Below are 16,552 nucleotides of genomic sequence, written 5' to 3' on the forward strand. Positions count from 1 at the left end.
CTTATAATTTCGAAATTAGTACTGATACTAGGATCTATAGATGTATATAAACAGTGATTTTTAAATTTTACAATAGAATTATAATTGAAGTAGTATACTACTGAAATAATGCCTAGATTCCATTTGCATTTCAAAATTATTGCTAGAAATTTCTTTACCAGAACACATTGTAGTTTGGCAGCTAGCCAGTGTTACTATTGTAAATTACAGAGTCCCAGTCTGCCGGATGTGACTCCTGTTTTTTTTTTTTTTTTGGGGGGGGGGGTAAGCTTAGGCTATTGTTTTTATACATTCAGTGACTGGTTATCAAGCTTAAAAAATTAAATTATTTAGATAGTGATGAAAAATGAGTTAAAATGTCGTTATTGTATTTCATTCGCCCGTCACCGGCAAAATGGAATTCTTGCTGAAATTTGGCTTTAAATCTTGGCAAAATTGGGCTGTCTGAGTGGATGTTTTCATGGTTTCCTAAGGTATATTGTAAACAGACAGTAGTTTTGTTTAGCAAGTCTAACATGAATACAAACCAGTTTCCCTTAGGCATTATATTTAAGTTCCCTTAGGCAGATAGCTCTTGTGCGCTTTTACCATATTCAGCTAACTAACGTAACCTAACCTTCAGCAAGACATCTTTACTTATATAGATAGCCTGCGCATGTTTTGTCTCAATCAATTAACCTAATCCACACCGAATTTTATTCAAATTTCGAATACTAGTATTTTAATAAATATAATGTATACTTGGGATTTTTAGCAGTAATATATCTGTTGTGCTACTTTAAATATACTTGCTGTGTTACTTAAGTTTGTTCAAATAAACGGGCAAAATATTATAATTTTAAATAAGCGTACCTGCATTCTGTAGATCAAGTTAAATAGGTAAAACGTTTTCTTAATGCAGATTAATTTTAATTGATATCATTTATGATTTCATATAAAAATAGAGAATAAATATTAAAATTTAACAATCCATAAAAATGTTAAGAAATTACTATGAGTAGTAACGATGATTTGTTACTCTCCTTCTTTATCCGTTTTACGCGTATTAGAATTCAGAATATGCCTCAAAAATAAGTAATAAAAAGTCAAGAAACATACCATAATTGGCGTACATAGGTAATACTAGGTTACTAATTAATGTGCCCGTTCTCTAATGTATTATCGAGAAATAACCATAGTCTGAAAACTGAAGCATCCTTTATTTGCTTCATACTTCAAAATGAACATGTCTACTTGGGGTTCAATTAAGGTTTCTTTCTAATCTCCTGAGCAATTATTTACATTCTTCATCGCTTTGCTGCTTTCGAAAACGAATTTGTGAAAGAGATGTAATTTATTGTACATGAATGTTCATTTAGCCTGTTTATCGTAATGAGCAAAATAATGCCACGATTACCTATTTATCCACTAATTAAATTGAATGTGTACGAAATAAATAAGTAGTTTTCATAAAGTCAACTAAAACCATGGTAACTCTAAACTTCGAGTATAAAAATTAGTTCTTAGTGCTTCGTTTCCTAAGTTGGCTGGCTATATATAGTGTGGTGAGAGAGCTGTTATCTCTAAATTGAGGGTCTGTGGCTCCATTTATCTTTAATGCATAAGATTTAGAAGGACTATTGACAGAAACAACATCAGTCAGCCCAAGTTTTTTAGCAATCGAAAACTTTCGTTTTGCAACATTATTTGATTTAATCTTAAAAAATTGGCAATTATGGCTTCTTGGTTTTAAATTTCGGTTTAAGTACAAAATGGGGAAATGTTACTTTGATATTGGCCTCAGCTGCTTTGAAAGCAGATAAAAATAACTGAGGCTGTTAATCAGTTTGGTGAAATTTTAAAAAATTATTTGAAGTTTTGAAGGCCTGTGTGTAATCCTGTGTTTTATTATTGTTGCTTACAGGATGAACAATTCTGAGTTTAAATTCCTTTTCAAACAATTTCATATATGTAATTTTAAAAATGAGTTAAGTGTTAAAAACAATCAGTTTAATTATTATCAGGCAACATTAATTTTTCTTTGTAACGAGTTAAAATTTATTGCTGAAAAAGGCCCACCAGCGGCCGCTCAATAAAAGTCACTGAACAATGGCAGTTCGCTCCGGGGTTCGAATCCCGGCGAACGGGCTGGCTACTTAGGCGCTTTCTTGGTTTTCCCCATGTGTAACGTGTATACGAGCCAGTTTCCCTTAAAAAATCCTAAACGAAGGCATTCCTCCCCTTATATGGATAGCCCTCGAGCGCTCTCCGGTAATCAAATAAACCAATCATTGCTGGAAACAAAAATCATTTAGTAATTTCTGTTAAAATGTTTGGTCACGTTTTATTTTACTGTTAAATTGGAATATTTGACTCCAAGTGCTTCAAGGACGTTCAAATGTTTGAAATTGCATTTTTGATATTATATGATTACAATGTCTCTTATGTTTTATCGCTTCTTCAAGCATCTTCATTTAAAATGACTTAGTTCTTTTGTTCCTTTCAGTAATGAAAATATAGACGACTTGCTTACTGCGATCCTGAATCGATTGGTAAAAAGCATCCATTCGTTTAGAGAATTGCGGATATATATGTTTAACCGTCTGATCCGAATGTGGCAACCATGTTTCGGATGGTAAGGCAGGAGGGATTAGAGACCAACCCTCCCAATCTTTCGGGTAGCCACTGTAGCAACCTATTGTTATGCTCGATGGAATTATTTGCTGGGACTCGCTTAATTTATCCGGTTAATCCCATCATTAACAGCTCCTTCCATCTGGCCGAAGTTTCTATCACGCGCACGTTCTCCGTTTTAACGCAGTGGGGAAAGTCATGGGGAGGGGAGAGAAAGAGATCGAGCATTTTACGCATCTTGAACGCCTCGTGGGGTGAGCCCGCGCACTGTTAACGAATTTGTCGGAAATTGAAACTGATATGAATAGAATCATCGCGCTCGAAAGCTCCCTCAACCGTGCCAAATCCTTGGTTGTTGCGTTGCACCGTAGGATAGGATACACGAGTCCAGACTACGTCCCTTCCCCATACTTTTATTTTCCCTTTTTTCCCCCTATCCATCTCGTCATTTTACTTCGCAGATTTTGCCACAAACTTCTCCGCACGTGCTAATCGCAAATTAAATTTTAATTACTTTGCATCGAAGAGGCTTTGCAAAGACTGTTGCGCGATCTAATTCCGAATCTCTGATGGGTGTCTTTGGCAATGTTGACTAATATTCTTTACGTAAGGTATCGGAGGGAAAAGGAGAAACTTTCCGTCTTAATTTTATGTACTTCAGTATGGTCTATGCCATTTTTAATGGGCTTCTTCAAAAGTGGATATTGATGCATAATACATGAAATTTCCTTGGCTGAGAATTTACGTAGCTTGCATTTGCTATGAGTTTGAACAGAGTAATATGATAGTATTTATCAATGAATGTTTTAATTTGTTCCGCAGTAATTATTATATTGATTAATAATAAGTGGGAGAGGGTTTATTAGTTGTTTAAAAGTTTCTTGTTGCAAATGAAGTTATTTTTTAATTTCTTTAAAAATTTTGTGTTCTTGAATAAAATACTACATTCATGTAGTATTTATTAACAATAATTGTCACAATGTCATCAGCTATGATTTACTTACATTTAGAGGAAGAAAATGCTAACTAAATTTTTCGACAGACTTCAGATTGATTGACAACCATCAATAATGTCCACAGTACGTTTGTTTAATAAATATTTTTGTGTTATCCTGAATAAATTATAAAGTAAAATGCTTCGCCAAATCGTTCTGTTTCTTAATGTTTAATAGCAAGTTCTGCTTGCAATGTCTTTCAGCCAAATAAAAAAGGAGCAAATAGCCCTTTTTATTTTGAAAACTTGACGTGAAAATGTGTCTTATATTGCGTATTCTTTCAATAAAAATTTCCACACAACAAGTAATAACGGCTTTGGTTTGCTTTATTGAGATTACGGCAAAGCACACTAGAGCTTTCTGCTAAGGAGAGGGATGCCTTCGTGGAGGACTTTCTAAGGGGAACTGAGTCGTCTACACGTTACACATGGGGAAACTACGAAAACGCCTATGCAGCCAGCCCGTTCGCCTGGAATCGAACCCAAGTCGGAACTGCCAGTGTTCAGCGACTTTACCGCACGGCCGCTGGTGGGCAACAATGGCTTTGGACTAATTTTGAAAACCCTTAATTTTTACTGGAGGTAGGTTAAAACGGGAAGAATACTCGTTTGTGACATGTGGTGGCTTCTATGCCAATAGCTATCTTCGTCTTGATGTCGTATGACGTCATCTGACATTAAAGATTTAGCATTTCAATCTGCCACAACAGCCCTCCCTTCCGAGGGAGCGAAACAAATATTTTGATAAAATAAATCCTGCAGTACATTTTCTTTGTTAAGTGTGTAGAACGCAGATGGTTGGTATTTTTTTTTTTTGTGTGTGTGTGTGTGTGTGTTTTTTTTTTTTTTTTTTAAGGTGAAAGGTAGTGACTTTAGGCAGATTTTCTCGCGTATAACTGAAGTAACAAGCCACTTATTAGTCCTCTGTGAACTTTATAACATGTTTTCTCCCTCCTTGTAGCTTTCTTTCGTAGCGTAATTGGAAACGCGTCTGGCTAGTAGTCGGGAGGTCCGGTGAAGGCATAACATGTTTTTAATGTTTCGTGCTTTAAAAGGAAAAAGATAATGACTCTATAAGTGGCGTCTGAACTAAGAGGTGGTGGTGGACGATAATTCGTTACCACCAAGATTTGGTGGCCCCTACCCGTACCAGTCGCTGTTTAAGAGAGGGAGTGTATAACTTGTTGTCGTCCTTACCACATGCCTGCGTGGTGTAATTGGAAGCAAGTCCGGCTAGCAGTTTTGAGGTCCGATTTTCGAATCCCGGCGAAGGCATTCTTTTCTTCTAAAGGAATTGAGTCATGTTCATCAGTTTTGATTGTAACGCTGTTGAAGGCTTGCTGTTTTCCATTATTTGGAAGACATGCTTCATTAGTTTTATGCTATCTGTGTTAGTAACTTCACTACCCTTTCTGAGACTATGTAAGCACACACACCCTCACCCCAGGAAATCTTATATCTCTGAAACAATACGTGGCTTGCAGTAATTTCACACAAAAATATTCTTAACACTTTAAATAAATTGCCGTTCTCTTTTAAAAGAAAATCTTATTTGAATTTTTTGTCGTTTCGTGCTTTCAATCCAGATTCCCATTATTTTTATCATTTCTTCAACTAGCCTGCCTTTCCTGTAGTCAGAAATGATAGGAAATAAACATTTCGCTTGCTATGAACTTAAGTCATGTTTTATTGTAATTTTAACGTTAGATTCTTTGAATTTCTATATAGGTTTTTGTTTTATTTAGTATGTCCTTTGAAAGTTCATTTAGCTTTAGTTTTCATAGTTATAATTAGTCTGTTCGTATAAAGTATTCTTGATTTTTCCTTTTATTCTTCTCTGACTTTCTTTTAGTAGTACATATATATGTGTGTGTATAAGTATGCTTGATTTTTCACTTTCATTCTTCTCTGACTTTTCAGTAGTAAATATATATATATATATATATATTGTTATTAATAAATAGTCTGTAGATTAGTACTAGGCAGATTTTTTGTAACTAGTATGAACGATTAATACATATTGGTACACAAACGGTATACCTAGCTATAAAAACAAAACTTCTGTGATATCAGTTGTGTTTCAATTTGTTGGTAATCCTATTCTGGAATTCTCTCTTTTTTAATATAATTACTTTGAGCGGTGTTTTATAGATGACGTTAGCAGTTATAGATCAAAATTTCGGACTTTTATATTAATAAATTCACGAAATTTGAATCCGTGGGAATTGGGACTGAAATTCTTATATACAACTTATTACTGCTCTTCAGCGGTTTATATAAACCAGTTTTCAGGGTTTTTTTTCTTTTTTTTCAGAATGTGTTGCCAACTCAATCTAAATTTTCATCCTAAGATGCTAAAGCCGTAAAGTGTCCGAGTTTCTTTCTTTCCATTAATTTGGTTTCAGTTCGTATAGTATTGTGTTACGAAAACCCAGTATTTTTATTTTTTTATCGTGTTGTTTGTAATTCTTGGGAAAATGCAAAATATTTTATAAAGTATTTTCTCCTTCTTACTGCGTGCCTTTCTGGTGTAATTGGAAAGCTTGTCCAGCTAGCAATGAGAAGATCCGGAGTTCGATCCCAGCAAGGACATCGTTGATTCTTCATGTTCCTGGCTCTATAAGAATCAAATTTAACTCTACAAGTGGCCCCCGAAATAAAAGGGTGAGGGATGATAATTCGTCACCACCAGAATATGGAGATTGGATCCTCTCCTTCAGTCGCCGTTTAGGATGGAAAGAATGTAGGGTATCTTCTCCCTCTGACCACGTACCTTCGTGTCGTAATTGGAAAGTACGTCCGGCTAGAAGTCAGAAGGTCCTCAGTTCGGTTCCTGGGGTAGGCATCGTTGATTCTTCATGTTTTCCATCTCTAAAAAAGCAAAAATACGCTCTGCAGCTTGACATCCAGTATCTCGCAATATTCTTCATGTTCCATAATTTAATGAGCTAATCCATAATTTGCATGTAGATGAGAGCCAAAGCGTTTAGAATTCGGGAGTGACAGAAGATATCTCTCTGTTAAAGGCATAATAAATAATAACAAACCAATCCATAATATACATGCAAATGAGAACTCGCTTGAGAGAAGCACATCAATGTTTTATGTGAAAGGAGGGGGCAGATTGTATTCAGCTTGACAGTAAAAGGATTATTAATTACTTCTTTAAGAGAATAGCTTTTTATGAGCAATATATATTATATACTTCCAGTATTTTGTTTTTAATGTTGAATCTGCTTCAGGCAAAATGTAATGCGTATTCCATGCATTTATGTATGGCAAATACAAAATTTAATTATAAATATTTTTTAAAATAGCTTCCGTTAATTGCATAAGTCCCTTAATTTGGTCGTGCTGCTAGTTGATTTTATGTTTTTAACATTTTATGTAGTGCAGGTTTTTGCTTAAGCTATTATTTTACGTTTGAATTGATCTGTAATAAATCCAGTAATATCATGCACCAATTCATTTTTATTGATATCTATATATATGTGTGTGTCTTTGTGTATAACAAAAAGGTGAGTATTTTGCGTGAAACCGACTGGCATTTCATTCCACCTTTATAGTGCTAAGAACGAATTTCGGCAATCGGGAAACACTTTACTTCGCTATATTCGAAACAAGGAATTGCTCACTGTTGTAATCCCAAGCCAGAGCCGATTCTACTGTAGGCCTGCTTACATAGGATTAAGGACAGGACTTCTTTTGGACTTTCTCTGCGAATCAAAAAATTGCGGTTCGGGAGCCCTTTTAGGAATAGATTCCCCCCTGCCTCATGTTCCTTCTCTTTTCCTGCTTGGTCCTCCCCATCTAAATCTATCTCCCTCTCCGGGAGACGAGTTACTTGTTAGATGCGCCGCTCTCGCGAGAGTTAGTCTTAAATGAAATAAGATCAGTCTAGCTCCCGCTCTTCTGCTGCAGTAATGTGTTTTGAGGGCTTTAGCTATTGATTTTAGATGCTCTTTAAAGAGCGGATAAATTTGCCGCTCCATTTGGGAGCCGAGCGCTTTTTTCTTTTAATTTTTTCCCCCTTGTGCTTATATGTGCTTGTATAGATATATGCATTTATTTACCCCCTCCCACAACAGCCATTCCCAAAACTCCCTTGAGAAGAGTACTGTCTCTCTGGCATGATAACCTATGACTTATGGATGAGGAAAGCAAAGGGGACAAGCTTTGACATCTATTCATTCGCATCTTGTCCGTCTGTGTTCCCGCCTCGTCCCCCTATACGCAACTGCTACGACTGAAGTAACTTGATAACGGCCCCTTCTCGCCCTCATTCGTAGCAGTCAATTCTGTGATGCCATTTTCTCGCTGGGCTACATTAGCAACTCCCATTTCTCCCCTGCAGCGCATAGAGATGGATTCAAAAGGATTCGGAAAGCAAAAAGGTCTTCAAGTACTGTTAATCGGTCGTATGTCGACGCCGTTATGTATCATAAGGGAGGAAAAAACTCCCAACCTTTTAAACACATTAATTTTTCGTTTGTTCTCATTGGGCATTATCTTTGAAGTCCTTAAGATCGATCCTTTTTTTCTTTTCTAATCAGACTCATTTTAATCAGCTTATGCGAGATTACCATCATGTTTTATTGTATTTAAATCGACGTGGTTTGCCGAGGGCACTTTTATTCGGCCCATGCTTGCATTAAATACCTTTACAAGCTTTGATCTGCATATACTTGCTAGCTAACTGAAGTAAAAATCTGGACAATTTTTGTTGCATCCCCCCCTTTTTTTGGAATATTTTTTCATCGTAGTATATTATTACAAATACGAGCAAAAAAAAATTGATTATTATAAAAAATCTTTGCTAACTGCAGTGCAGTCAGAATATCGTACTGTGCTGACTTAATGCTATGTTCAATTATCATATTGTCTTTATCAGCCTTCGAGATATCTGTTTCTCTAAATCTTTGTTTATTCCTAGGGGGTGGGAGGGGGATGTTTTCATTGCTTCAGTGACTGTGACAGATGTCCACAAAAATGTATTTAAAGAAATTTTTGATTGTGAGATCCCTCTTGTTAGCTTTTAAATAAAATAAATCTTTGCCATTTCGGCCTCTGAACGAATATTAGTCATCAAAACTAAAGAAGCAGTCACAATTCAAGAAAACTGAACGCATATTTTGAAAGAAATCAAATGAAGTAGACGATAGTGTGAAACTAGTCAAACTTTGCTAAATTTTGCCTTTGTGCAAGATTATTTTTCCTCTTTCTCTAAATTTACAAATTTAATAAACTGTATGTTTAAATTAGTTAATGAGAAACTCCTTTCTTTGTCTCGACTATTTGTAGAGTCATTAGGTTTTCTTGAAGCAGGAGACGTGAAAAACAAGCAGTGCCCTCTTCGGGACTCGATCCTGGACTCTCGAATACGCGACGAGTGTGCTATACCGTTACACCACGAAGGCATGCTGGAAGGAGGGAGAAAATGACTTATATACTCCATCGACATCAAAGGGCGACTTGGGATTAAGGGACCCAATCGCCAAATCCTGTTGGTGACGATTATTGTTCACCACTTTTTAGTTTGGGCGTCACTGTGGAGTCATTATGAAGCAGGAGATGTGAAAAATAAGCAGTGCCCTCTCCGGGACTCGAACGTGGACCTCTTGAAATACGCGCCGAGTGTGCTACTGTTACACCACGAAGGAGGGAGAAAATATCTTATATATTTACCTATCTGTATGCATTTTCAGTCGCGCAAATTTTAAATAATCTAAAGTAGAATTAAAATTAGAAATATGCTGAACTTAAGATAGCAATTAGACTTCGTTAAATCATTGAAAAAAAATAGGCATAGTTCTTAGGTTACTTTAAAATTATGTCATAAAAGTTAATTTTATGCTCTAAATTTGTTTTATAGAGCTGGAAATAAGTGCAAACTTATATGCTCTATCAGCATTTTTTCCGATTGCAATGGAAGGAGTGGTTAAATTACCAGGTGTTTAATTAATTAGTCCTCAACTATTAGAGAAATATTATTTCCTTGATGTTTCTTTTTTCTGTCTTATGTAAAAAGAGGAGAAGTTTATGTTTATGTCTTATGTTTTAAGAATTTAATTTGTTAATTTCTTAACTGAATTAGCATTTGAAGCTATATTTATATTATAATTTTCAAGGAATAATAATTTTGTAAATTAATATGTAAAGAATAGTAAAATATCGAAACTAAAGAGATTCCGGTGACTTTTGTTTTGCCACTAGAAGACCCGCGGTTGTGTTCACCGTCGGCTTAGCCCAAGTCTGAAGTCTAGCAGTATTATACTTTTTTAAGTCGAATATTCGAAAACAAGATTTTTAAAAGTTGCTAAATAAGAAATGAAAAATTCACAGTTGTACGTTTAATCATTTTGCAGAAAAAATAGTACGTATTATCCTTTTCATGGAACTTCAATTGAGAATATTTCTGTTATGCTATGTTTATAATATCGATTAATACAGGTAATATGTTTTAAAGTATTGCCCCGATTATTGTATATGAAGATGGAGGAATATACTGATTTTAAAATATAGAAAATCTGGACACTTTTTGTATGCTGCGTTTAGTCTAAAAATTGCCATATGTATATATATATATATACAGGATGATTCTAAATTGCTTTTATAAATTAAGAGGGGTGATAGTACCCATCCAGACTAGCAGTAATTACCATAGAAAATAGGGTCGCATTCCACACTGAGAGGCAGAAATGAGGAAATTACAAATGCATCGAGGAAGAACAAGGAGAGTATCTCCTAAGGACTAACAAGAATTAACCGTATGCAAATTTGCACTGTGAAGAAGCAGCATTTTGCTCTTAATTGGTACCGGAGAAAGCCAATCAGAGCAAACGGTGTCCTTGAAAACGGCGCAACATCATCTCTTCAAGTATTACCTTAGTAACATCGTCCGAAACTTTTCGTGAATGCTCTGGCGGAGTACACGTATGAGGAATTGGCAGATATTCACCTCACATACGGTGAAGCAAAAGGGGATGGACGCGAAGCACGAAGATTGTACGAACAGTGGTTTCCACTCGTCGGATTACAAGTCATCCAACCTTTTCCAGTTTTGATCGAAGAATGCTAGAAACCAGTTCTTTTGCCATCTCAAAAAGCAATGCAGGACGTTCGCGAAATGTACGAACGCCAAAAATGGAAGAGCGAGTTGTCGGCATTTTGAGCACTTTCTGTGAGTTTTTCAGTAAACAATAAATCTGATTGCGCAACTTTTGGTCTCGTTCATTCGCTTTCCCAACACTGTTGTAAGTTCAGGTTGGAATTCTGATCGTCTTCTTTTCTGCCTCTCAGAGTGGAATGCGACCCTATGGTAATTATTGCTCGTCTGGATGGGTACTATCACCCCTTTTAATTTGTAAAAACAATTCACAATCACCCTGTATATAGATAGACAGATAGATATTGTTTGTACAAAAGGACCTTCCTAAAAGCAAGCTTTCAAAGCCGGTATCCCTCTCTCGAGCTTTGGCATAATCAATTAAACCACCAGCCAGGCTTAACTGAGCAGACACCCCAGAACTGGCTAGAAATTATGCACTGTGAACACTGAGCATTATTAAAAGTACACACTTTGTGATTTCTTGGTGATCGTTCAAAATTTCTTGAATACCATTCAGCGTATTGAACATCATAGCAATTTACTTCTGATTTGTATTTTTTATTGGGTTGAATAATGTGTATTCTATTCATACACATGCTTCTTTCTGTTAGCTTCACTTTTCTTGAATTATATTGGAGTACCATCAAGCCACAATGATAAGCTTGTGATTGCTTTGCCATTATTAAATAATCAGCTCTTAGGAAATAAATGCCACTCTCAAGGTACTGTTTGGTGCTGTTTTGTAATCATTTTATAGATTAAACTACTAATGAGGGAGGAACATCCTATTCATGTCAAATGCCGAGTTTCTTCTTCATTAGCCGACCAAAAACTGAAGCCAAAGACCCAAACTACTATTGGCAAGTTATGCTGCAGACCTTCAGTTTGATGGAAGTGATTAGAAGTTTCACTTCTTAACTTTTCTTCGCTCTTCTGCTATATAAGTATTTTCAATGTTAGTATTTTGCGCTAGAGATTTGGAAAGAAACTGCGTTATTTGTATCACCATGCGCTTCCCATTATTATCCTCTGTATGTTAATGCGTGCGCTGTTTGTGACCCGGAACATATTTTGGCTCATGTATTATGTATGCTCCGATAAAAGGGCCGTTTGTTATTCTTTAGTACGCATTAATTGTTTGGCTCGCGATGGGTTCTGTAAAGATGTAGCTCATTACTGCTGAATATTGACTCTCAGGCGCGTTTCGCTTTTAATGAATAATTGCGCCCGTTTTCTTTCTTTCTGTTGTCTCCTTCGCTGGCACTAATAGAAGTTAAAGAGCGGCAATTCACCATTTGAGCTTTTCGCAAATAATGCATTACTGCTTGTTAGCAACTTAGCAGAGTAGCCAATTAGTTTCAAACTATATTTATTTTTTCAGGCTGCATCGCTTTTTCCATCCTTTTTAGCTGTTGTTATACCGAAAGATTTCGTGAAATAATTCGACACTGAAGCTCTCATTTGATTTCTTTTCTCGCCCTAGTGTTCTGTTACCGTATATTTTAATGGGCATAATACGGTGTCGCGCGCACTATCAGCCCTGGATATTTCATTCGATTTGTGTTATGCGTTGTTGATGTGTTAAAAATCTTTCTCTTGACTTTTTTCTCTTTGATTATTGCAGACTGGCAAAAAACAGAAGTGGATAAAGCCCGAGAGCAGCGCCTGCTGGAAGAACTTGTGGTTATTGTAAACAAGAGAGATGAACTTGTTCAGGATTTGCATACGCAAGAGCAAGCGTAAGTTGAATTTTATTATCTTAATATGATTGGAATCTCTGCTCTTCACAGATATGATGATCAGATCGAGATGATAAATCGAGGGAACATATCATTTAAGTACATTGTTGTCACTTCTTTTTATAAAAATACGCTGATGTTGTCGCAAATTTAAATAAAGTTTGCTGAAAAAGTATTTTACTTCTAATTTATTCAAAGTTGGTTCTTAGAACTAAGTACATAAATGCGATATGTAGCTTCCTTTTAAATCCAAAATTGGACATTTTTCCCGCGGGAAAAGAATATTGAAAATGGTCTTAAACTGCATGTTAAAAATTATATTTCTAAATTTTATCGAGATTAGTAAAATTGATCTGTGTGACAGTTAAGGCCGTAAAGCTGATTTATGTAGCAGTTAAAAAACTGATATAAAGCATGAAAACATAAGAGAAATCTAATTTAAGTTTTTATGCCATGTAATTCTGACTTCTAAAGTGTTAAAAACGTTTACATTTCTCCCCCCCCCCAGATGAAAGTGAGAGCAAGTGTAAGTGAAACATTAATGTATGCGAAGAGGACTGTTATACATTATACGGTCAAAAATTCCGATGGAAATTCATCTTCCTTTTGCTTATCTGCGTTCTGTATTCAGTAATAAGCATCTATTTTCGTTATTTCTATATAATGTACGAAGATTGCTAGTATCCTTTAACTTTGAATTACGACGTCGTGTAAAGCTCTGGAACACTTCATAAAAACATTCATTTTGGGCGTCTAACGAAAATTTAAAAATCAGTTTAAATGCTAACGTTAATAAATAATATATCAGTTTAATAGCAATTCTATATTGAGTTAGAAAAAAAGCTTTAAAGACTGAAAATAACAGCATTATTTTAAATATTATGCACAATAAAATGGAAAGAACTAATGTAAACGAGTTTCAAATCTGTAAAGCTAATATAAACGCATTTTCTCTTGTAAACTATAAGTAATGTATTATAAGTAATGTGCTAAAGTTACCAAAATATTAGACATTTTGCATTAATCAGTATATTTGAAGTATGTTTCAAGTTGTACAGATTATTAACATTTAATTGGAAAAGTTTGTTTTTAATTATTAACTTACATTGCTTGGGTGTACTGCTGACAGATTTGTCAAGGTCATTCATTGGAATTAGATCATACCAGCATGAAGTTATAGCTTCATTTGATTCTGTTTTGTTGCTTGGATTCTTTAAACTGACTTTATGTTTCGGTATTCAAATATCATCCAAAATCCAAAAATCATGTCAATTAAATTGGATTGAAATCTAGAGATTGGCCAGGCCACTGCAGTTTTCGAAATGATTTAGAAAACCCTCAGTTCATGTTGGATGGCATAGTATATTATCACCCTGAAAGATATAAACATTGTTTTGAAACATTTAAACAATAATAGCTGAGGGAAACGTTTTCTTTCAAGCACATTAATGTACTGGACCGCCCTGATTTTTCTTCCTGCCACGTGAAGTGGACACACTTCACGTGCTTAAATGCAGTCTCCTATCAGAACTGCAAGTAGACTGCTTTTCAGTTTGTGTAGAGGAATATGATTTAAATCTCTCATTAGAAATGTGACCCCTTTATTGCTTTAAAACAAAGTGTTGCTTCATCACTCCATTTAACTTTACACCATCGAATCACAATCCGTCGTGCGTGATCACTTGCCCATTGTAGTCGTTTAAGCCTCTAGTTTTCATTAAGAAATGGTTTCTCCTGAAGATTATGGGTTTTTAAGCCATTTTCATTGGCTCCGATTTACAGTTCACCTGGAAACATGAACTAATCATCTTATCTGTCTTTTGTGCCTCAAATTTTCACTACTATAAAAATGATCTTTTAAAGACAAACGAATAAGACTTCGACCGTTTTGTCGTACTTTTCATTGTCCTTTTCTTTCTGTGCCAATCTTCGAAACTTTCGGTTAAACTGAAGTTATTAATGATTTTACTAACTGTCGAATGATGAAAACTTCATTTCACGCAATTTGACGGCAAGCTGATCCGTCATTATGCAAAATAACAATTTCAGCATACATAACTGTTTTGGTTACAAGGGACATTCTTTAAAACATAAATAAGTTAACATAAATGAAATTCAAAATTGCAGCACAGAAGTAACAACGTCAATTTAAAGCAATATTCATTCTTTAGGCCGAACTCTAACGTAGGAGCGGGAGCTATAGTAGATTGAAATAGCAGTCTCGATTCTTTATTGGTTAATTATCCTTTTTATGAGCTACATTTTCTTTAATAACTATTAAAATTGCTGTTTCAAATTATTTTAGTTCGAAACGGTGAAAAGTTTCAAATTCTGTGTAAAATTGTCTTTAAAGTTATGTATTATTAAGTTTGCAATTAAAATTAATTTTGAAAACGTAAGCTCAAAATATATATTTGAAGAAATGTGGCGGAATATTTTGCACTGAGAACCAATATAGTGTTTATTTATTTGTGTAATTTAGACCGAAACTAACAAAAGAAAATAAATGTATACCAAACGGGTATGCTTGGCTTCTGGTGTTTGCTTCAATATAAATAAGTTTCTCTATGGCTGACTCAACTGAAATCTTTAAAAGTGCAAGTTCCGAAAACTATTCGATTGATTTTTGAAGTTTTCAGGAGTTATCTTTGTGGTTCAAAAAAATGTTCAACAGGTGACATGATGATACAGCAGCAATGAAGAAGGAAGTAGATGCAGTGCAAATATGGCTGCCTCATTGTCAACACGCACTGTGTTAGAGCAGCGATCTATGACATCTTTTCCGAAGGTGTTAAACCAATTAAAATTCAAACCCACGTTTTGGATATTAGTGCCGGTTCAGCAAGTATTGACCATGATATGCTGCTATTCAGTAAAGTGTCGAGGAAATAAATGCCACGTTACATAATTGCTGAATTTACAGACCATCGCGTCGATGCCTGTAAAGAACTTTTGCTTTGATTTCAGGTCCAAGGTGATAAATTTCTGGGAAGAATTGTTGCAGGGGATGAAGCCTAAGTGCTCAGTCACCAAACTGAACAAAGAGATCGAGTAAATAAGGCGCCATAACTGATATTTGGATGCAAATGGGGATAATTTTGGAGTTTTACATGAAAAATGAGTAACAGTGACTAGTACAAAAAAAAAAAAAAAAAAAAAAAAAAAAGCAGTAACAATGATCTGCATCAAAATCATCTTCGCTCTGAAATCAGAAATAGACGAGGGCTCCAGATGTATTGCATGATAATGCCCAAGATCATATTGCTTGGTTAACGATTGCAACAATCCAGGATATAAAATTTGACTGGTCATGACCATTGTATTCACCAGATCTCATCCGCCGTGAATTTTACGTGTTCGAACGGCTCAAAAAAACTTTGAGAGGCAAGGATTTCCGGAGCGAGGAAGACTGCCGTGCACGAGTGGCTACAGTCACAACCTAATGAATTCTTCTCTCAAGATATCCTTGCACTTACGAAGCGCAGGAATAAGCACGTTGCATGTCTTGCGGACTACGACGAAAAACGATGGTGCGCAATTGTAATGTATTTCCTCATTTGCCTTTTAATAAATAATTAAGGTTTTCATTTTAATCACCTTCGTACGCTCTATGGCAGTTCATTGAAAAGAACTAATTATCCAAAAATGTGCTCCTTGTTCAATTATCCCATCTAGGCGATTATCTTGCGCTAAATTTTCATTTGTATACATATATATTAAAAAGTTAGGATTGAAATACCTAGAAAAAGCCGCAAGAATACTTGAAGGCAACCTATCCTTATTTTCAGAAACGCACTGTAAAAAGAAACAAAATAATAATAATAATAAATATATATTTTTTTAATCCTAAATTTTTAAGATTCATTTATAAAATTTAGCTGCACTAGGCACTAATTTTTAATTTCAGAGTTCATTCGTAATTTTTGTAAAATGCACTATTGACCACTTTATTAATTTAGCTCTCATGTATATAGAGAGTTATATTCTAATAAAGCAGTTCTGAGTCTCAAATGGTTCAGTGGAACAAAACATGTATTCGGTACTCGTTAATCAACTTGGTTTAAGGCTTCAAAACACTTTTCCTTTGACAAGTTCTGT

General features: G+C 35.2%; 1 protein-coding gene across 3 annotated transcripts in view; it reads left to right on the forward strand.

Moving 5' to 3' along the window:
• Positions 1-16,552, forward strand: part of Ehbp1 (Eps15 homology domain containing protein-binding protein 1) — a 255,700-nt gene that overhangs the window by 190,368 nt on the left and 48,780 nt on the right. For all 3 annotated transcript variants that reach the window (XM_085809696.1, XM_085809695.1, XM_085809697.1), the window contains one exon: positions 12,340-12,454. In XM_085809696.1, the coding sequence (XP_085665822.1) occupies positions 12,340-12,454 (115 nt within the window). The remainder of the gene's footprint in view (positions 1-12,339; positions 12,455-16,552) is intronic.

Source organism: Stegodyphus dumicola, chromosome X2, assembly GCF_044657685.1.
Source record: "Stegodyphus dumicola isolate Sdum_Otavi_A_Nest chromosome X2, ASM4465768v1".
NCBI lineage: Eukaryota > Metazoa > Arthropoda > Arachnida > Araneae > Eresidae > Stegodyphus > Stegodyphus dumicola.